Source organism: Rhinolophus sinicus, chromosome 9, assembly GCF_057876585.1.
Source record: "Rhinolophus sinicus isolate RSI-liver-muscle chromosome 9, RSI-T2T, whole genome shotgun sequence".
In the NCBI taxonomy this organism is placed as follows: Eukaryota; Metazoa; Chordata; class Mammalia; order Chiroptera; family Rhinolophidae; genus Rhinolophus; species Rhinolophus sinicus.
The window spans coordinates 28,441,537-28,464,007 of NC_142509.1; the positions used below are offsets into that span (position 1 = coordinate 28,441,537).

General features: G+C 44.2%; 1 protein-coding gene and 1 long non-coding RNA gene across 4 annotated transcripts in view; one reads left to right on the forward strand and one right to left on the reverse strand.

Moving 5' to 3' along the window:
- Positions 1 to 22,028, reverse strand: part of TMEM233 (transmembrane protein 233) — a 35,518-nt gene extending 13,490 nt beyond the window's left edge. Inside the window, exon 1 of the mRNA XM_019753967.3 lies at positions 21,745 to 22,028. Coding sequence (XP_019609526.1) covers positions 21,745 to 21,930 — 186 coding nt within the window. The 5' untranslated portion in view covers positions 21,931 to 22,028. The remainder of the gene's footprint in view (positions 1 to 21,744) is intronic.
- The window catches only part of LOC141569253 (uncharacterized), a 296,091-nt gene that overhangs the window by 27,082 nt on the left and 246,538 nt on the right, over positions 1 to 22,471 (forward strand). For all 3 annotated transcript variants that reach the window (XR_012492757.2, XR_012492759.2, XR_012492760.2), the window contains exon 2: positions 3,798 to 3,901. This is a non-coding gene — a long non-coding RNA (uncharacterized LOC141569253). The remainder of the gene's footprint in view (positions 1 to 3,797; positions 3,902 to 22,471) is intronic.

Consider the following 22,471-nt stretch of genomic DNA (forward strand, 5'->3'; position numbering starts at 1 on the left):
GGTCACGATTCTACTGTGGTACCTTGGGAAACCCTTTTCTGAGATCAGTCGTGGCAGTGCACTGGGGTTGCTGTAACCAGAGGAAAAATAATGAAACCTCCTCTGTCCCCAAACATTGTCAACCCCTGGCTGCTCGGATGAGAAAGCAGTTTCATGTTCTCAGCAGTACTGACTATAAAAGTGGGAAGAACAGGCACAGTTATCACCTGAGCATGGCTCTGGAGCACCAATGAGAGGGGGGTCATGGGGAGTGTCCTTGGGCCACTTAACTTGTTTGCTGCAGGTCAGCAGAGCCATATTGGTGACCTGGCTGTGGGGGATTTGGGTGCAAGTCAGGGGCAAACCCTGCCCAACCTTCATCACCTGCTGCCAGCTGGCATCTCCTGTGTGACCCTCTTCTCTGCACACCAGCATCTCTCTGGGGCTCATTCCAGGAAGGGGCTTTGGTTGGTTTGAAAAACAGATGAAAAGCCTCTTTCAGTATCAACTGTGGACTCGTCTCCCCATAGGTCCTCTGATGAATTAGTTTTCCTTTTCTGGTTCTTGGAGAAGGGGCTGCCCACGGGTAAATCTGGGTAAACATGAGGATGGGGGTGGGGGGAGAGATGAGGGTGGATACTCTAGAACTGTAATATTTCACTCTACGGGACTTCACCGGGGGGGGGGGGTGTCTCAGGCTTCAGGGTGGAGATCTGACAATGGAGCAGAAAGGGACTGGTTTCCCCCTCTCCAATTCTTTTCCTCTCCCAATTGGAATAGTATATTTGGCTCTCTTGCAAGATGCTATAAACTGAAGGGTTTTAGAGAAAATGCATGGTATATATTTTGTTCTGAAGAGCATAGAAAGCAAACTATGCTGTGGAAGAACTAGAAAGAAACGGGATGGCTTAGATATTTCAAATTTGTATGATCCTGTTAGTTCTTTTACAAAGTAGAAATGTAATTTGTGAACATGAAAAGCATTCAAACGCTACAGAAACATATAGAGTAACTAGTAAGCTCTTCTTCCAATTCTACTACCCAGAGATAAGCATTGTTAGCAGTTGGTGCATTTGCTTCTGGATTTTTTTCTAGAAGTAATATGAAAGGAAAACTACCCTTTCTCCTGCTTTCATTATGACTAAGCACATTATGTGTTGCATTCAGGAGAAAGAAACAGCAATTTGCACCCTGCGATACACCAAGAAAAACAGGGCCTGTCTGTCGAGCCTGCACCCACCCCTCCAATTTGAAAACTGAGTATTTCCCGTAGCCTTGGCAAAGACAAGTTCATCTGTGCCTTTTGTGATGTTGATGCCTAAACATAGGTCACTTCTTTTGTGGATATTGTAATCTTTTGAGAATGATACTGTTTTGCTTTTTTTTTTTAAAATCATGAACAGACTAATATAAAACTTGGTAACCTTGGCAATTTTGCATTTGTTTCCTTTAAATACTTGTGTTGCGCTTTTCATTTGGCGAGCTGATTGTTTTGAAGTTGGACTCCCTTGCGTTTCTTTTCAAGTAAGTTTTCTTTTCTAAATGTCTCAGCTTCTGAGTCTTTCTTTGATAAACTAGTAAGGCTGATGATAACATTTATTGAGCATTTATTATGTGCCAGGCGCTGTATTAAATTCTTTTCATGGATTATCTTATTAGTCCTTGTAAGAACTCTATAAGGCAGAAGCTCTCTTGTTTCCATTTTGCTGATGGGAAAATTGAGACATGGAGAAGTTAAAGTGATTTGCCCAAAGTCACATAGCCAGCTTGGTGAAGTGTGTGTGTGTGTGTGTGTGTGTGTGTGTGTGTGTGTTGTTTTCTTTTTCTCTTGATTCCAAAAATATGACTACTACCATACTATACTTGTCCTGCAACTTACTTTTTTCCATTTAATACAGGGTGGGCAACTTTCTAAGCCAGTGCTTGTAGGTCTGTCTCATTCCTGTTTCTTTCATCATTTAAAATAATGAGTTTTACTGATAGACTTTCTAATCTTGCATCCCTCTTGCATTCTTGGGGAAAAATCTTAATTTGTCATGGCGCATTTTGGGGGGTAACCTTTTGTTTTCAAATAGCTCCAGACTTACAGAAAAGTTGTGAGAATGGTTGTCTCATTCTTTTTAATGGCTTGGTCGCCCTTCACCGCTAGACACTTCACTTATTTATAGTTTGTGGCGATTACATCATAGGCTGCTGTGCACATTCTTCGTCATATATTTTTGTACACATTCGAGCCTGTCCTTAGGATGGAGTCCTCAGAATTAGATTGCACAACCACCATTATTTTAAGGTGCTAGATGCAAGTTCCTGTCTCTGTTCACGGTGCAAAGTATTAGAAAGGGCTTTTAGTTTCTTTACAGTTTTTATTCTCCTCTGTGAGGCAAGTGCACCTTTCTCAGAATGTAGAACAAATGCGCTGTCATCACACATTGTATAAGGCACTCAGGAGTCCCCAGCGGTGCCTTTTCCCTTTTCGCTGGGCCTGCGCTGATGCTGGAAAAATACAACAGTCATTACAAATCCCACTCATTAGAGCTCCAGGTCTTGGTCGGCGGCCTTGAGCCAGCGAAGGTCACATTTCGACAGAAAAGAGGGCAAGTTCCTTTCTCCTGTAGCAAATACTAATGACATCAGGGTCACTATATCTCGTTATTTAAGCTCACTTATACATCCTTTCCCTGGACAGACACTTGATACTCAAGGACCCACTGAAGGGAGGTTGGTCAGGAGCCAGAAATGAGGACAACTGTTTCTCCACCCAACCTCAAGAAGGCTTTGGCGGGGTGCAGCAAGACTGTGTCACCAGGCCATGCTGCTAAGACTCCTGGCTACCTGTCAGAAAGTACAGGCAACTCCTGGCTTCTGTATTTCCAAGGAGAGACCCAAACATTTTGATCACTGGAGTTGAACACCAGTGGCTCTAAGGTACTAGGAATTTGCAACACTTTACACCAAGTGGTAAAGCTGTTCCACTGCCCTGAGCCAGGAAAAGACGGAACGGAACGTGCTTCATCCTTTCCCCCTGGTCTTTAGAGCAGAACTCTTGGCTGCGTCCCACATGATGCCAGATGAGACAGTGTCGCCTGTGGGATGGCTACCAGGTGGCGACTTAAAAGGAAACCCTCCAAAGTTATATTGCTCAATGTTGGTATTTCCCAACCCTGGCTGCACCTTAGAATTACCTGGAGGGGCTTAAAAAATTTCTTTACCCAAGCCCCATCCCAGACCTGGGGATGGGACTCCAGCATCAGTATTTTTTGAATCTGATCTCAGGTTGAGGGGAATTGAGAACCACTGCTCTAGATGAATAGCCATTCATTCATTCATTCATTCATTATTCAAACACTATTTATTGAGTACCAACTATGTGCCAGGCACTGCTACCTACCCTCATGGAGCTTACATTCTGGTACACATGGAAAATAAATAATGAAATATGCAAATAAACAAGATGATTACAGAATATTATTCAGGCAAGAAAAATGGGGTGTTGGCTGGGAGCTCTCGCTGAGGTCAGGGCAGGTAGGCTGGGACCTGGAGACTTGAGAATGTGCTAGGCCTGCAAAGAACAGGGGAAAGAAGAAGCCTGGCCAAGACAACGCAAGTGCAAAGGTCCCAGAGGTGGGAAATAATTTGTTGTTGAAGGTATTCAAGAAAACCCAGTGTAAGTGAAATGTAGGAGTGAAAGAGGGAGGGGAGAGAGAGAGAGAGAGAGAGAGAGATGAGATGAGGCTGGAGGTGAAGCCAGGGGCTATGTTAGTTAAAATAATGAATTATCACGTCAACATTATAGTTTAAATGTATCCCCCATTTTACAGATGAGAAAACTGACACGCAGAACTGACGCACAGAGAGAAGGAAGCAAATGTTTCTGCTTTCAAAGACAACTCTCTAATGAGGCTGCAAGCTTAGGCAAAAGATGGTGAGTTCAAAAGCCCTCACAATAACTACTTCATTACGTCCCAAAGAACCTAAGAGCTAGATTTAATGCACTGTTGATACCAGCACCAGGTAGCTGACTTGAGTCTAACTAAATAAAAATTTGGCCACTGATAAAAAAAAAAAATAGGGCAAACGGTATCTTTAAGCTGTGCCACTGATTCCCCTGACAAAATATGTGCATTTTCTTTGTTCTTACCTACCACCAAAAGTGCTCAGAATCGCCACATTCACACTCAAACAGAATTAGCCCCCAAACACAAAATGATAACAATGGAAGATTGTCAGTTATTTTTTTTTATTTTGGCTTCCTGTACATTATAGATTGAATGAGTTAATACACATAAAGTGCTTAGAGCAGTGCTTGGGAAATAGTATCAATGAGCATTAGCTATTATACTGATAATATTATTATGTCATATGCTGATTGATGAAGAGGAAAACAAATGAGCTATTAAATAGACTTTGATATGTTTCCACATTCCCCTTGCCCAATGTCTCTCCCTTAGGATTGCACCCGGTGTTTAGGAAAACGATCTCAATAAAAGCCCAGAGTTCTGTCATGAGGTCCCCCTTTTCCTTGGTGTGGTACAGAAAGCACATTTCTGTTCCCTGGATGGGTAACAGTGAAACCTTAACCGCCAGTGTCACCTTAGTGGGAAGTAGCTTTCCTGCAAAGCTCCTGATACCTGATAACGCCCTATGGGAAGAGAGGAGAAGTCAGTTGTGTGGGTGGATGGGATGGGAGCCCCGAGTGGCCTCTGCTGAAAACCCGTCCTCGCCCCCATGCCTCTCCAGTGTCATTTGGAGCCTTCCCCTTGCTCACCTCTCCCTCTTTCCTGTCCCCCGTCTTCGTCCAGGTCCTCTCCTCTGTTTGGAGCCCTCTCCCCTCTCTGTCAGGTGGCCAGTGCCTGCTCATTCTTCCTGGCTTGGCTTACTGGTCAGCTTCCTCGGGGGGGCCTTCTCAGGCCCCCCCATCTTAAATAGGTCCCCTGACCTACACTCTGATTCAGCCCTTGTTTGATTCCTTCATGGCTGTTGATGCTGCTCAGTTATTTCACTCTGTTGCTTATTGACTTGGTGAATGTTTGTCTCTGTCACCTGACTGGGAGCTCCATGAGGGCAGATACTGTGTCTCTTTTTACTCACAACTCTATTTCCAGTGCGTTTAACGGAGGGCCTGACCCTTAGCATCCCTTTCATTCCTTAAAGGGAACTCTTACAACTCAACAACAAAAAGACAAACAGCGCAATCAAAAATGGGCAAAGAACGTGAATAGACATTTCTCCAAACAGGATATGCAAATGGCCAATAAGCACATGAAACGATGCTCACCATCATTAGTCATTAGGGAACTGTCAACCCCAACAAGATACCCTCTAGGAAGGTTAGAATGAAAAAGACAGACAATGACAAGTCTTACTGAGCATGTAGAGAAACTGGAGCTCTCCTTCACTGCTGTGGGAATGGAAAATGGTGCCGCTGCTTTGGCAACCGTTCCCCCAAAAGTTAAACGTAGAGTTAACATACGACACAACAGTTCTGCTCCTAGCTATATACGCAAGAAAACTGAAAACATATGTTCACACAAAAACTCATACGTGAATGTTCATAGCAGCATTATTTATAATAGCCAAGGAAATGGAGTCAACCTAAATGTCCATCAACGAATGAACAAGCAAAATTGGTCTATCCATACAATGGAATATTATTCGGCCTTAAAAAGAAGGAAGGACCGATGCATGCTACACCGTATCCATGTAACCTGGAAAACGTTATGCTGAGGGCAAGAAGGGAAACATGAAAGGTCACATAATACGAGATTCCATTTATATGAAATGTCCAGAATGGGTAAATTCATAGAGACAGAAAGTAGATTAGTGGATGCCAGGGGCGGGCTGGGAGGGTGGAAGGACAGGAAATGACTTCTAATGGGTATGAGATTTCTTTTTGGGCTGGTGAAAGTTTATTAGAATTAAATAGAGGGGATGATTATACAACCTCGTGAATATACTAAAAATTACTTAGTATATTGTTGTACAATTCTCTCTCTCTCTCTCTCTCTCTCTCTCTCTCTCTCTCTCTCTCTCTCTCTCTCTCTTTCTGTCTCTCTCTTTCTTTTTTAAGAAGCCAGACCTAGCGACAGAGCTGTTGCACCTTGAGGGCTCCAGTGCCCCAGTGGTGGAGCGCAGAGAAGTTGGTGAGGTTTGGCAAGAGACGGTGGTAGGGCTTAGAAGCAGCTTGGGAGCAGCAGCCAGGCACCGCAGCTGTTGACAGATCAGACTTTTGTGTGAGCATGTGAGACACACCGCCTAGAAATATGGGAAGGAATTCTGCGAGGTGTTGGCTTGGCAGGGAGAGACAAGAACGCGTGAAACCTGGGTTATTGTTCATTCACGTAAGTCCCGTTTACACTCATGGGTCATGGACGCCGAGGGAAACTGGGACCCGAACAGAAATAGATCCTGCTTCTTCAGTGACCACATTAGCTTCGAGTCATTGTTCTAGTTTGGAATGAGGGTTGAAGTAGAAGGAAACCAAGGATTTGTGCTAAAGGTGGGAGCAGGTTGACTTGAAACCAGGGCGAAGTAATAATGGTCTGTTTAGGAGCTTTTGTGTGACAGACACCCCACTGGATAACAGAGTCTTAACTTTCTGTTTTGTGGCCTATTCTGGGATTTCTTCGTGGGGGAATTAAACTCATTTTAAGTAGCTGACATAGATGTCATAGTGTATGTCCCTGGAATACAACAAGCTTACTCCACCCCAGGGCCTTTGCATATCCTGGCTCAGCCCCGATCTTCCCACGCTGGCTTGTTCTCATCCTTCATCCTTTGCTGAGTGCCCTTTTCAAAGTAGAATCTCTTCTCCATCACCTGCCCCCCACTAGTCCTCTCTCATACTTCCCTGTTTATTCTCTTCACCGGGCTTACCACTCTCTGAAATGATCTTCTTTGTGTGCTAACCTGTGCATGGTCCATCTTCCGTCACTCAAATGTAAGTTCGCAGAGAGCTGGGACCTTCACTGTCTCATTCGCCAAGCAGGGAAAGGCTGTGCTGCCCACAGAAGATTGGGTCTCTGCCCAATTTGGGGGCAGAGTGGATCCCTTTGGCTGTGGATCTGAAGCCACACTCTCCAAACAGCTCATCTGCTGGTTTCCTGTGTCATATTTCTTAACTGGTTCAGAATTCTTGAGGGGAAGAAGAGCGGTTAATTCACCGACCCAACACGTCGGCAGCTTCTAGTCACCGAGAACACAGATGCCCCAAATGTCAGCCGTATAAAGCTGGCCTTTATCTACAGGGTCGCCACAGCATCTGACACATGGTCAGTATTCAAAAAATGTTGAATGCATGTGGGAGAACCACTCTCCCTGCTTTCTTCCTTTGAGAAATAGAGGCAGAAAATTTCCCAGGTGCCGTGCGCCTTCTCTCAGGGGACGTGATGTTAAGTGATGTTTCTTTGTGTTGGCTTAAAGTGCTCCTCCCGCATCTGAATCCCTTTTCCCAGCTTTTCTCTTTGAACTTCAGAGCTAACTGGTACCAAGCCAGCTTTCTACAATGGCGGCAGGAGCCAGGGATGGCCATAAATGGACGAGAAGGCTCTCTCTGTCTTTGGCCATGCAGATGTCTATTGCCACACCCCCTGCCCCCTCCATTTAAAAAAAAATTAGTTTCCGGGGTACAAAACAATGTAACAGTTAGACATTTACACCCCTCACAAAGTGATAAGCGCCCCCCCCAGTCTACTGCCCATCTGACATCGTATATCGCTGTTACAATTCCTTTGATTCTATTCCCTATGTTGTACTCCACATCCCGTAAATATATATATAGATATAGATATAGATATAGATATAGATATAGATATAGATATAGATATAGATATAGATATAGATATAGATATAGATATAGATATAGATATAGATATTCGATTATAGCTGACATTCAATATTATTTAGCTTCAGCTTCAGGTGTACAGTGCAGTGATCAGGCACCTACACTGTCCATGAAGTGGTCTCCCTAATAAGACATGTGCCCATCTGACACCCTACAAAATCTTTACAGCATTATGGATTATATTCCCCAAACTGTCTTTCACATCCCCTTGGCGGTATTGTGACTACAATGTTACTAATACTAATTTGTACTTTCTAATCCCATCACCTTCTCCCCCATCCCCACCCCCATCCCATCTAGCAATCATCAGTTTTTTCTCTATATCTCTGAGTCTATTTCTGGTTAGTTGCTCATTTATTCTGTTCTTTAGATTCCACATATAAGTGAGATCATATGGTATTTGTCTTTCTCCATCTGACTTATTTCACTTCGCATAATGTTCTCTAGGTCCAACCAGATCGTTGCAAATGGTAAGATTTCATTCTTTTTTATGGCCGAGTAATACTCCATTGTATAAATGTAGCACAGTTTCTTAATCCAGTCTACCGATGGGCTTTTCGGTTGTTTCCATGTCTTGGCTATTGTGAATAGCGCTGCAGTAAACATAGGGGTGCATATATCTTTTCAAATTAGTGTTTTGGATTTCTCTGGATAGATACCCATTTTCTTTCTCATTGAAAATGGGCCTTGGACTTGGCCACAATCCAACACAAATGCAGAAGAGATTTTGGGGCCTCATGGAATGTTTGAAGTGATGGAGATATTCTGTCTGGTGTCTGTCATTTCCCGCTGTTGGCAGCTACTCGCTGAGGAGCTAGTGTGACTCAAGGGAAAATATGAGCCACATGTCCTTCAAAAGCACGAAGGACTTATCTCAGGAGCATCAGGTGGCTTCTAGGTGGCGGAGAGACAGAACAGAAAAGTGGGCTTAAGTATGGAAACCAGTATGGAGGCTCCTCAAAAAATTAAAAGTAGGACTATCACATGACCCAGCAATGCCGCTCTTGGGTATTTATCCAAAAAAATCCAAAACACTATCTCGAAAAGACATATGCGTCCCCATGTTCACTGCAGCGCTGTTCACAATAGTCAAGATATGGAAGCAACCTAAGTGCCCAGCAATAAACAATTGGATAAAGAAATTGTGGTGCATATATACAGTGGAATTAACACTCTACCACAGAAAAGAATGAAATATCACCATTTGTGACAACATGGATGGACCTAGAGGGTATTATATGCTAAGTGAAATGAGTCAGACCAAGAAAGACCAATACTCCATGATATCACTTATACGTGGAATCTAAAAGAGCCAAAATTGTAAAAATAGTAGAGTGGTGGTTACTAGGGGCTGAGGAATGGAGGAATTGGGGAGATGCTGTTTAAAGGTACACACTTACAATTAGTAAGTAAATGGATGCTGGAGATCTAATACACAGTATAGTGATTATGTAGTGAATACTCTATTATAAATACCAAACTTCTAAACATCAAAGATCTAATGGACTACATCTTAATTATTCCCACCACGAGAAAGAAATGGTAATTATGTGACGTGACAGAGGTGTTAGCTAGCTAACACTACAATGGCAATCATACTGCAATATATAGAAGTATCCAATCAACATGCTGTAAGCCTTACACTTATACAGAATTACATATTAATTATGTCTCAATAAAAAAAAAATTGGGTGTTTTTTTTGTTTGTTTTGTTTTTGGCCATGGCAGTGAGCTTCTGCTTAGGTAAAAACTCAGTAAAATTGGAACCAAAACAACAAAACTTCTGACATTTTCCAAGCATTTACTTTGTGTCAGGAACTGTATACAGTAAGCTGTTTTTTCTCTATCCTTGGAGATTTTCAGGGCTAGAACAAAACATCAGAATAGAACAGCATTTGTCTCGAGTTAGCTATAGAGCTGACCTTTCAGCTCAATAAGAACATAGATTTAGAGCAAGAATCACCCTTCGAGGTGGAGAAGAATCCACTTATGTCCCAACCCCTTCCTTCTTCTCTCTGAAGATTTTTCTTTTTATTACCTTTAGAAAAATCCTTATTTCTGACTAGAAATGAGCTCTAAACGTTTATTATAGAAAATTGGAAAATACTAAACACTTATAGTCAAACTTGAAATTATAATAGCTAAGGTTTTTCCAGTCCTTTGCATATATTATCCCATTGAAGTCACACAACCATCTCTTGGTGGTAGGTGATATTATTTCCAATGTGAAAATGAGGAAACTCAAGGTCAAGTTAAGTAACTTCATTGGTGACATATAACAGAAAGCAGTGGAGCCAGGATTCAAACCCTGGGGCGCCTGATAACAGAATTTTGCTCTTAACCTTTACATTATAACTGTCCATAATCCTGCCCCCGAGAAAAGATCACTGTAGACATTTCGGAACACTTTCCCCATGCTTGTTCATGAGTGTGAGTGCGTGGATATGGGTACGTGGATACTGATAAAGAACGTGGAATCTCACTGCACAAACACCTTTATGTTCTGTCTTTTTTCCCTACTTGATATTTTACTGTAAACCTTTCCCTGCATTATAAAAGTTTGTCAAAAGCATGCTTTAAAATTTATATAACATTCCCTGTTATACATGTATATATTTAATTTAGTCTATGTTGGAATCAATTCTTACAGCCATCTCTAATTTTTCACATTTACACCACAAGAGTGACAAATATTAATTAAGCAGTTACTCTCTGCCAGGCACATGCTTCACGTTTATGAACTCGTTTTATAATTCACTTCGTAATTAATACTGGGACGAACATCAAATACGTAATGTCATGCCTCTCCATTCGTTAATTTTTATTTTTAAATTTTAATTTCTTGGGGAAGTTTTCATTGTATAGATCTTGCATGTTTTTGAGGTTTATTCCTGGTATTTTTATTTTTGTTTGCTAAATATGCCAATATTTTTATCTATTAAGTTGTCAATACTGAAATCCTAATTTTAGAATATGTTCCCTTTTCTTCAAAACACCTCTTCTCTCTTTGAAAGCCTTCGTCATCTTTATCATCACTTTAGTACATATTTGGCCAGTGGGAAGTGAGGTTTTCTCTCTTTCAGTCTCTCTCTCTCTCTCTCTCTCTCTCTCTCTCTCTCTCTCTCTCTCTCTCTCTCTCTCTCTCACACACACACACACACACACACATGCTCTGTGTAGGCTTACATCAATGCCTGAACATAGTCTGCGATACTTTTGTCCGGGTGTAAGGAACCTCTTCATGTAGATCGTATTGTCCTAGATTCCCAAACTCCTAGACAGCAGGCTTTCTCTAAATAGCTTGATGGATGTGGGCAGTTGGCAAATATGTAGTAATAACATCTGAGCTCTCTGATGACTTTGGGATGTTTTGTTTAGATTTTTCTTACTCCTAAGTTTCTGTGCCTAAAGGTAGTGTTGGGAATCCACAGACGGGGCTTGCGGATCACCAGGTGCATTTTCCTCATAGTCACCATTCATTCATTCATTCATTCATTCATTCATTCATTCATTCATTCATGCTTATCTCTGTCCTTTTTGGGCTTCTGGGCCATTTCTCCCATAAATATCTTCAAGGACAAAGTGAGAATTGTCCTTTTGTCTGTCTATCATTAAAGAAAAAAAGCTAAAGAGGAATTCTGCCAGGCTTGATTGAAAGTATTACATGAGCTGCGTATATTGATGGGGAAGATCTATTAAAAGAAAAAGCTTTCAGAACTTCAGAGCTGTGTTCCTGTCAAAAGGGCAAGACATAATGGTCTGACTGTAATGCTTCAAGAGTCTAGACTGTAAACGCCATGGGGGCAAGGACTATCATGTTTGATTTCATCCACCAGTGTTACCTTTCCGAGCCCCATTTCCTCATGGGTAAATGGGGAGAACAACTTTCTGCATATGTTGCTGGGGTTTTGCAAGGAACAAGTGATACTGTGTCCATATGAAAATGCTTTGAGAAGTAAAGACATGTGGACAAATGCGGTAATAATAATAACAACAGCAATAGCAAACTATCAAAATTATCCAGAACAAAGAACAAATGAAGTGATCGGAAGAGGGAGTTAAATATAGGAGTTCTCTTTCAGTTTGGGGAGTAGGAGATGTGATCTAAAGGGTAAAGGAAACAGAAGGACAAATTTCTGACTATCAGCTGTAGAAAGAAAAAAAAGAATGAGGGAGGAAGAACATCAGCAAAAGTCGGGCTAGAGAGACGCATTAGAAACACCTGTGTTGGAAGAAAAGGGGAGAGGTGGGTCTACAAGGCAAGAATGTGAGGCTGGAACACCCTGCAATACCCCTGTAACAACAATGACTCAACTCATTAGAAGTGAGACCCCATGAATCACTAAGGACAGTATTGCCCACGTGTATTCTGTGGCATATTAGCCTTAAGATCAAAGGGTCCTGGGCAACATGGTCAGTATAATGCCAGACTGTTCCACGGAACAGCCACAGGGCATAGTGATGGTTCGAAGGCTTCCAGAACCCTTAAAGGAAGTGAAACAGTTCACTTTTACTTAACTTAGCCCTTGACTTCTCAACTTCATCCCCCTCTTCTCTGCCCCCTTTTTGGTAAAACTTGGTAACATCAGGCAGAGCCAGTTGTCTGAGAAACATGGTTTTGGAAAGTCTGACTTAATTCTTGAACTTGCAGAATGAGAGGTTTTCAGATCTGTTCAGGTTCTTGCCCTGAGGACATCACACTTCTGGAAGAGCAGCTTTGAATTACAGAGGGTGATGCCCTGGGCTAGCAAGCAGAGAAGAGAGACCAGTTTCCGAGGGTGGACCCACTGGGCTGCCGATGCTGGCAAGCCCCAGGCCAGCCAGGAAAGTTGTCCTTGGGAACCAAGCCGTGGCCAAACCTCTCAGCGACCCTGCCATTAGCCTGGGTCTTCTGCATATTTTCCAAGAAAATTGTAGCAGAAACGCAGAACACGGGGTGGGGGTGGGGGTGGAGGAGAGAAATCCTTATAGATAAAATAGGAGTAAACTTAGGCCTCTGTAGCCATTCATTCATCATTCATTCATTCATTCATCAAACATTTGTTATATACTGACCATGTGCTGGGCATTGTGCTAGGTGCTGAGGCTAACAGTAGACTCTTCCAGGGGCTCAAATAAACAAATCAGTGCAAAGAAGTGAAGGTGCTCCAAGAGAACTCTGTGCAGAGTATAGTAGGGTACAGTCTAAGGTGAGGGACAGGGTAATCAAGAAGGGCTTTATGGAGGAGGTGATTTTCCAGCTGAGCTATGAAAGAGGAGTGAAATCTGCATTTTGCAAAGATCCTTGAGGGGTTCAAGTTTGAGAAGCGCTGTTCCAGGATGTGAGTCTTCCTACATGGCCTCCCCTTCATGAGTATTTGAAGGTTTCCTCTGAAGTCATTATTAAAATTCACACATTTTAAGCCAGAAATAGTTTCTCTTATTAATTAATGACAAACTCTACCTCAACCATAGCCTGTTTTGCCAATTCATTTAATAGCTGCTGTTTTGTTATCTGGGCAATTTCAGTGACTGTGGGAGGGAGGTTCTGTCTGGACTTCTTTTTTCATTCTTTTTTTTTTCCCACTTTTTATTATGGAAAATTTCAAACATAAGAAAATAGACCGAATAATATCCTGACTCCCCATGTTCCCTTAACCCAGCTTCAACAACCATCCGTTAATGGTCAGTCTTGTTTTATCTATATCTCCCACTTTATATTATGACAAAACCATTTTATCATTTCCTCAGTAAAATAAAATGGCATTTAAAATGTATTTTCTTTTATAGGAACACACAGGTTAACATCTTGAAATAGATGTAGCCTGTACCTCCAATAATTTAGGACTGAAAGGATTCCAATAGTAGTTTAAATTCTAGATTCCCAAATGCCAAATGTCAGTGGCCACCCTCTGTCACATCGTGGGGAAACTCTTTAAAGCAGTCGACACGGCAAAGGCTGCTTGGGGGACACTCATGTCTGTAACATCTCTGGGTATCTTATCAAAGAGCTTTCCAACAATGACACACTTTAAGTCAGGTCTTTATCATGTGGGACCATCTTATTGCTCTTCAGAGCTTCAAGCGCAGGGATTCATAAGAAATAAGTCATAGGGTCCAATTATGGGTCCAATCACTAGCCCATTTCTTAGCTGACAATCGTGGAAAGAGCTAGAGAACGTTAAGTCCCATTGAGAGACCCAATGAATGACAATATTTAGAGCTCCAACTTGTGAGCGGTGTTAAGCCTCCTGGGTCAGCTGCCTGGACCCAAACCTGTTATTTCCAAGTTCTGCCTTGGTAACCAAAAAACCCCAAACAAACTGAAAATCTCCCCTCTAAACCTAATTGAAATCCACTTGAAACATAGCTCTGATGGAAAAACACCCAGCTTGGTATGTCTTTCTTCCTGTGGGTATTTCTTTTCTTTTTTGACCACATACCTTGTCTTCTAGAGCAGGTGTGGTTAGGCTTGGGGAAGAGCTGTGGCTTGCTGTGCCAGCCCACAGCCAGATAATGGGTTTTGACAATGGCTTCAGATCAACCATCATTATCAATCGCATCTTCTGCAGGTTTTGAGACCTGTTGCCTTGTTTTGCCTTGCTTTGCCTCTTTTTTGTGTTGGGTCCCATTTTTTCTAGATCCTGTGTCTTTTTCTTTCTTGATTTACTCCCTTGTTTTGGGGGAGCACGTCCTCCTATAGCTTTTTGAGAGAAGGTATATGGCAGGGTGTTTGTTTGTTTGTTTGTTTGTTTATTTGTTTTTAAAACTTGAATGTTTGAAAATGTCTTTATTCTTTCCTCTCCCTTGAATGATTGTTTGGATGGGTTTAAACTCAAAGTTCTTAATAATTTTCCTTTAGATTTTGGAGTCATTCTTTCGCTATTGTTTAGCTTTCAAGATAATTGATGAGAATTCCAAAGCCATTATGAATCCATATGTGTCATGTTTCTTCTTCTTGAAAGTTTGTAGGATTGGAGAGAAATTTTATCCTTAAGTAACTGAAATTTGACTATGATATACTTTGTTGCACGTCTCATTTCTCTCATTTTATTTGGCATTGGGTGACCCTTTTAATCTGGAAACGCATGTGTTCAGTTCTGGAAATTTTTCTATGTATTTATTATATAATTTCCTCATTTTAATGTTCTTTTTTGGGGGAACTTTCTGATTAGATATTGGATTTCTGGGACTGACTCTCAGATTTTCTTGACTATTTTCTTCTTTTTGGAGGAATATTTCCTTCCTCTATATTTTTATTGTGGTAAAATATACATAGCATAAAACTTACCATTTTAACCATTTTTAAGTGTACCATTCAGCAGCAATAAGTACATTCACATTGTTTTGCAACCATCACCATCATCTACCTCCAGAACTTTCCCATCTTGCAAACTGAGACACTGTACCGATCAAACAGTAACTCTCCATTCCCCCACCCCCCAGCCCCTGGCAACCACAGTTTTACGTTCTGTCTCTGAATCTGACCACTCTAGGTACCTCCTGTAAGTGGAAGCATACAATATTTGTCCTGTGACTGGCTCATTTCACTTAGCATAATGTCCTCAAGGTTCCTGTATGTTGTAGCAGAATATTTGTCAGAATTGCCTTTCTTTTAAAGGCTGAATAATATTCCATTGCATGGATAGACCACATTTTATTTATCCATCTGTCAATGGATGTTTGAGTTGCTTCCATCTTTTCCATCTTTTTGATTTTGGTATTATTTCCTTGAGGGTCCCTCAATTTTAACTTCTAATCCTTCTACTGTTTTTCCTTTTAAATATCTACCCTCATATTTTTAATTCCTGAGAGCTCTGTTTGGCTCCTCTGATTGTTTTTTTTTTTTTCCTACCTGTTCTTGTTTTGTGGACACAACACAGTTTCTTATTTCTCTGAGGTGTTGATCACGTATTGTTGAAGTTTTCTTCTTACTTGTCTTATTATTTATTTCCTTATATTTCATTACTTTTTTTGTAAACCACGGATCTCTTAATTCAGAAGAATTTCTCAAATGCCTGATAATCTTTGCGTCTTCATTTTTGAAAGTGAGACACTGAAAAAGTTCTTCTTTTTTTTTTTTTTTTAATTGGGGAAGGGGAACAGGACTTTGTTGGGGAACAGTGTGTACTTCCAGGATTTTTTTTCCAAGTCAAGTTGTTGTCCTTTTAATTGTAGTTGTGGAGGGCACAGGTCAGCTCCAGGTCCAGTTGCCGTTGTTAGTTGCAGGGGGCACAGCCCACCATCCCTTGCGGGAGTCCAACCAGCAACTTTGTGGTTGAGAGGACGCACTCCAACCAACTGAGCCATCCGGGAGGCAGCTCAGTTCAAGGTGCCGTGTTCAATCTCAGTTGCAGGGGGCAGAGCCCACCATCCCTTGCAGGAGTTGAGGAATTGAACTGGCAACCTTGTGGTTGAGAGCCCACTGGCCCATGTGGGAATCGAACCAGCAGCCTTCAGAGTTAGGAGCACGGAGCTCTAACCGCCTGAGCCACCGGGCCGGCTCCTGAAAAAGTTCTTGAGTTTTATTGCACGAGGATGGGGCTTACCAGTGGGTGGGCATACTGGGGTGACTGGATGGGTACGTCATCATTTCTCTGAGAGATTCCCAAATGTTTGTATCTGTGGGATTTTTCTTTTGGATTCCAATCCTTGGACAGAAATTCTCCAATCTCCTTCCTGGGTGCCAGGGTAAAGGTGTCAGGAGGGGGCGGTGACGAGGCTTCCTTGTTCAATATGCAGACTTTCCATTAATCCTCTGTTTTCAGCACGGCCCCCTAACTGCATTCTCAGCTGTGCCTGGTGTCTAGAGCCACTCCGTTCAGTCTCACCAGAGAGCAAGCCTTGCATCTTCTATCAGGGTTATTAAGGAAGTAGGCGCCTACTACATGGGGTGGTAGATGATTTCTGGTAGTTTAATGACTTCTTAACTAGACTTTCAAAGATCCCTTCTATCTTCAGTCCTACCTTTATTTCTTCCTTCAAAAGTGGTATCTTCAGTGGGTACCTCTAATTTCTGAGACTCTCTACAGAGGGTTGCAGGGCAAATTGACTTTCTTTTTGTTGGCTCCTCCTCCTGTAGGGTTTAGAGTTCAATGTCATCTACTCTGTCAAGTTAGTCAAGGCTCCACTAGCCATTTTCCATCTTCTAATATCTTGTTACTCCTCTCATTTCTTTTTCTGTTCTCCCAATTTGTCCTTGGGTGTTTATACCGTTTCATATTCACTTACTATCATTTTCAGTGGTTTCAGAAGGGAGTGCAGAAAAACAGATGTGTTCAATACTCCATGCTTAACCCAAAAGTCTTCCTGGTTTATTTGTACATGTTTCAGTTTAACATTAATATTTACCTTTCGGCGGCAGCAGTTATATATTCCAATGACCCGTTTACTGGCCATTGCTTTTATTCTTATCAAGTTTACTAGTCTCAATAAAAACAGAAAAACTGCTACTGGAAAAGGTAATGGCTTGTATCCCTAAAATATACTCATCATCATCCTCACCATCATCATTATCAGCCCTTGTTGAGTTCTAGCTGTGTTCTAGGCATTAAGGTGAAAACATTTAACTTTTACCATTTCGTCTCCACAAGAGCGCGTGAGTAGGTATTATCATAGCACAACCCTTATTTTACAGGGTTGAAAAACCAAGCCTCACAAAGGTTGAGACAGTTGCATGAAATCACAAACATAACAAATAGCAGAAAATAATTTGAATCTCAATGGTTGGTCTTTAGGTTCTGTAGGAAGAAGAAGTTCTGATGAAAGAAGTCTCATAAATCACTCAATCAAAAGTCATTGGTTATTTTGTATCCACACTTAGAGGGACCAGATTGGTTCAGTTGTGCAAATGGTTGTATCAAATGACGTCATCAAGAATGGAGGCTCAGTATGGACTCAATTCCAGTCTCTTGAGTCAGGTAGCAAATTCTAGCTACAAAACTAATCACAGAGGCCGAACTCAATCTAAATTTGCCAGCACGCCTGCAGCTTGCCTGGAACCTTTCTTCTTCCAGATCCAGGAGGGCAGAAACCTTCTTGATCTTATTTACCACTCGATAGAGGTAAAGGAGTATACCAAAGTCTGGAATAGAGCCTGGCACATAGTAGGTGCTCAATAAATATGTGTTGCATGAACAAACATCCTTTCTCCAGGGTCAAAAGCCATATGGCAATTATGAGGTTCCTTTCAGGTGGAATAAACAGATACTCAGGGATGCACCCAGATGACCTGGGAGCCTGATGAGTAGGGCCCGAAAGCCAGCCTGGGCTCCACTTTCCAAGCCGTGTGCCCTGCATCATGTGCAGGGCTGCATTAGAATGGAGAACGGGTGCCAGTTTCAATCTCACATGCACGTGCAATGTGGGCTAGCAGTAACCCAGTGTTTTTTGAGGGAGGTTAGGAAGAATTCTTGTGATATGTGTCTCTGGAAATGGAATACAGGTTCAGTGCACTTCCAACAAATAGATTTTCAGTACATGGAGAAGCAAAGACTTTTGTGTCCCCGCCGCTGGCAATGCTTGACCCACCGACATTCTGATACAACCGCCATGTTATATCAATTCTCATCTGTGATTGCTTTCCAACCCCCAGGACTGGGGTGGTGGAAACATCACAGACACCCACAGCTTGAAGGACACTTCTCCAATGGATATTTTTCACAGCAGTTCTATTATTCCCCAGCACCTACTCCAACTTTGTAATTTTATAGAAGGCTTGGTTTAATAAAGAAAGATATCGATTGTTTTGAGATGGATGGCTCTTTTTTTCAGTTCTGGGAATTAGTTATTTTTAGCCTTGTTAATATTTTCCATACATCTATGTTTCCATCCACTTGCATTATCTTACAGTGTTCGGGGTGCCATTGATGTTTGGGGTAGGCCAGTTCTTAATGGGGGGGGAGATTAGTACTCTTGGTCCTTTCCAACAAGTCCCAGGAGGGCCCCAAATCATTGAGACGCCACACAGGCTCCACCACATTTCCAAATGCCTCCCTGAGGAATGGCACCACTCCCAGCTTTGGTGTGACTGAATTGATCCAATTCCAGCTAAATGAGATTTAGCTAGGATGGAACATCGCAAGACGCCCCAGGGAGAGGGCACACCTGGCAGAGCTGGCTCGCCATCGTCCTCCTGCACAGCCTTCCCTTCCTCTGGGTTCCTTGGACTTTGAAGTCTTAGCAGGAAACTCATCAAGTACAGATCTGTACTATGTCAGGGGGAAAACACTTCCAGTCCCTTAGAGGGAGTGCAGTGGGGAAGGTGTAGGGAGCTGTTTCTGGAATTTGGGTTTCACTTATTCGATGTTCTGTTTATTTTCCTATGTGACATAGTGATGTTTCCAGGACCAAACCCATCCATCTGTCTGACAATTATTGTGTGTACCAAGCACGATGCAGCGGGCTGTATTTTGCTTCATCCGTACAACAGTTTTGCTCAACTTAAAACACTTGTCCCATTTTCATTTTCTAGATGAAGAAACCAAGGCTTTGAAAAGGTTTGAAACTTGCCCAGAATCAACTTTCTGATCCCAGGGTCTGAGTTCTGGCAGTAGAATGACCTCCTGCTATTAAACTATTTCAAAAGGCTTTGAGGAGGGACTGGGGAGGCGAGGGGTCAGAAAAAGAGGTTTCTATTCAAAGCAGGTACAGACCTTATCCCCTAGGACACGCCACGCGGTATCATTAATATTCAACCTGTCACCACCAGCTGGAGTGTTAGTTCATCTCATCAATGAGGGGGAAAGGCTTTGCAGGCAGTTTTCTATTGGCTCTGGGAAAAGGGTGAACTGGCTGTGGATTCATTAATAAACCAGGATAGAGTATGGGCACCAATGCCAGCCAGAGTCTGCTACTGCCTGGGGAATTAGACTGTGACATCCTTCCCAACTGTGTTACAAAAAACCCAAGACCGGATATCTTGGGAGAGGAAGGAAGAAAAGAAACTGGCTGTTTGGTCCTAAGGAACCTGATAAGGTGGCTTCCGGGGCTCCAGTGCGGTGGGGTGTGGAAGCAGACATCGTGAGCTATTAACACCATTCATTCATTCATTCATTCATTCATTCATTCATTCATGCATTCATTTCACAATATTTAATGAGCATCTACCATCTGTCAGATTCTTTTCTAGGGGAAGATGCAGCAACAAACAACATGACAAATATCCCTGCCCTAACAGAGCTTATATTCTAATGAGGGGGGACAGACAGGAAGCATATTAATAAGTAAAATAATATATCAGATGGAGAGAAGTGCTTTGGGCAAGAAGCAGCAGGGAAGGCAGAATAGAGCTTGTATGTGGGGGGGAGGGGATCAGAGAAGTCCTCAGGAAGTGACACTTGATTTAATAACACTGTGCTGGGCATTGTTTGAAGCATTTTACAACTATTATCGCATTAATACAACCCCCAGAAAAACAGCTATGATGACTCCCATTTTACAAAGAGACGGAGGTTAAGAGAGATGCAGTGATTTCGGAGCTCTTACAGCTAGCACGTGGTGGAACTGGGGTTTGCACCCAAGCAGTGGGAACGTCTGGGGCTGGACACTTGGATGATGGTACAGATAGCCTACAAACGGGGCTTGGGAAAGAGCGAGTTGCGTGTGCACATGAGGTCTGTGGGTTTCCACGAAGCGAATGTGGTGCCGCCCACGGGCAAGTGTGTACAGACTTGAATTGGGGGGGGGGGGAGAGCAGTGGCTCTCCATCTTCTCTTATCTGAATCCGGACTCTCCCCGTCTATGGCTGGGGAGTTCCGTTGCTCAACTGCAAAGGAGGTGGGCCGGCGGGGGAGGGAATTCACTGCCAGGGTTGTCCCGGGACAGTGGCGGTGGGAACCTCACCCCGCCGCCACCCCCGCCCAGCTGCTCCAGTCAATAAGGCGAGGGCCTGGCGGGCGCTCGCCGCCCTCCTGGTGGGGTTCTGCCGGGAGTTCCTAGCAGGGCTGAGGAGGCCGCGGAGGCGAGCCCCGGAAGAGCGGACTCGAACCCTCTGCCCCTCCTCCGGAGAGGCGCGCAGTTCGCCAACCGCGCGCAGAGCCGCACGGCGCGCGGAGTCCCCAATGCATTCCCGGGAGCACCCCGGGCCCAGGGCAGAGCAGCGGAGGAGCGCTTGGGAGCCCTTGGGGGGCGCCACGAGAGGCGGGGACAGGGGCCGTGCGCCGCAAATGAAGGAGACCTACAAAATGCTGGAGTAGAAAGAGTATAAGGCGAGCGTGCGCCCAAGGAAGGCCTGGAGAGAGAGCGGGAGCGCTGGAAAGAGGTGCCAAAGCGCTACCCCCGAGATCCGCGAAGAGGGTGCTGGCGTAGGAAGAAGTGGGAAGGAACTGTTGCCCAGAGAGGGCGTGCCAAAACGTGGGGCCAGGGGTCAAGGAGAGGACGTCAGGAGTCGCTCGAGTACCCTCAGAGCCGGGCCAAGGCGGCGCCCTGGGCTCAGCAGAAAGACCACAGGCTAAAAGAACCCCGCGCGCTGGAGAGCGGAGCGCGGGGCGCGGCAGGAGGGCACGGAGCGCCTGCGCGCGCCGAGTATGCAGCGTGCGGTTGCCTGCCCAGGTGGCGCGCATTGAGGTTCTAGAAAAAGCGGGGTCGGAAGAACCCGACGAGTGCCCAGGAATGTCGGCGGCAGGGAGAGAAGCCGCAAAGTCCACGGCGGAACTTCCCCGGGTTGGAGAGAGAGTGCACCCCGGGCGCTGGAACAGAAGGGAAAGCCAGCCCGGGGGACGCTTGGTGAAGGCTCGGATCGTCACAAGAAGCGCAGAGGAGGTGCAACTGGTTGAGGGGAGACTTCCAAGGGCCTGAGAAAGGTGAGGAGGAGGTGCGGAGGACAAACAACCCTGGCGCGCAGGGCCGCGAGGACGGGAGTCGTGGAGAGCGTGTTGGGTCTCCAGGAGGGGCGCAACCCCACCCATGCCCCACTCCCGTGTCGCTCCTGGTCCTAACCCACTCACCATGATGGAGAAGACGAAAGCCACGATGTTGATAGGGTACGCGGGGCAAAAACACGAGACGATGGCGAGCCACAGGTAGTTCTTGGGCATGGGCACGTCCTCCTCGGCCTTGCCATCCTCAGTGTTGGCCTCGGGACTGCTGTCCAAAGCCCTCTTGAAGTCCGGGCTGGGGGCGTACTGAGACATGGACGAGGCCGGCGGCACAGGGCGAGGAGGAGCGCACGGTCGGCGCAGTCTGGGACTCTGGCCGCCGACTCCTGGCGAGGCTCTGAAAAGCCAGCGGAGCGAGGCTCACGGGAGACGTGACCTCACTCCTCCTGGCACCCGCCCGGGCTCAGGGACCCGGGCCAAGAGCCTCCGCACAAAGAGGGAGGGAGGGAGCGAGGGAGTGAGGGGAGGCGGCTGGGAGGAGAGGGAGCCTGTCAGCCTGAGAAACGGGAGAAAGGCACTCCTTGCGGACACACCCAGAGACCGTCGGACAGACACGGACTTCACTCTAAGTCCGGCCTAAAAGGAGTTCTAGGGAAGAGGAGAAGAGTTTCCGGGAAGCGAGAAGCAAAGCAAGCTGGCCAGCCCTTGGGCTAAAGATGACCAGCCCTTCCTCCCTTTTTTTTTTTTTTTTTTTTTTGTAAGCAGCTGAATTTGAATTCATTTAGACAAGACCCGAGGGTGACCTAACCCCATCCATTTGGCCAGAGTTCCTACTTCCTCGTGACTTTAACAATTG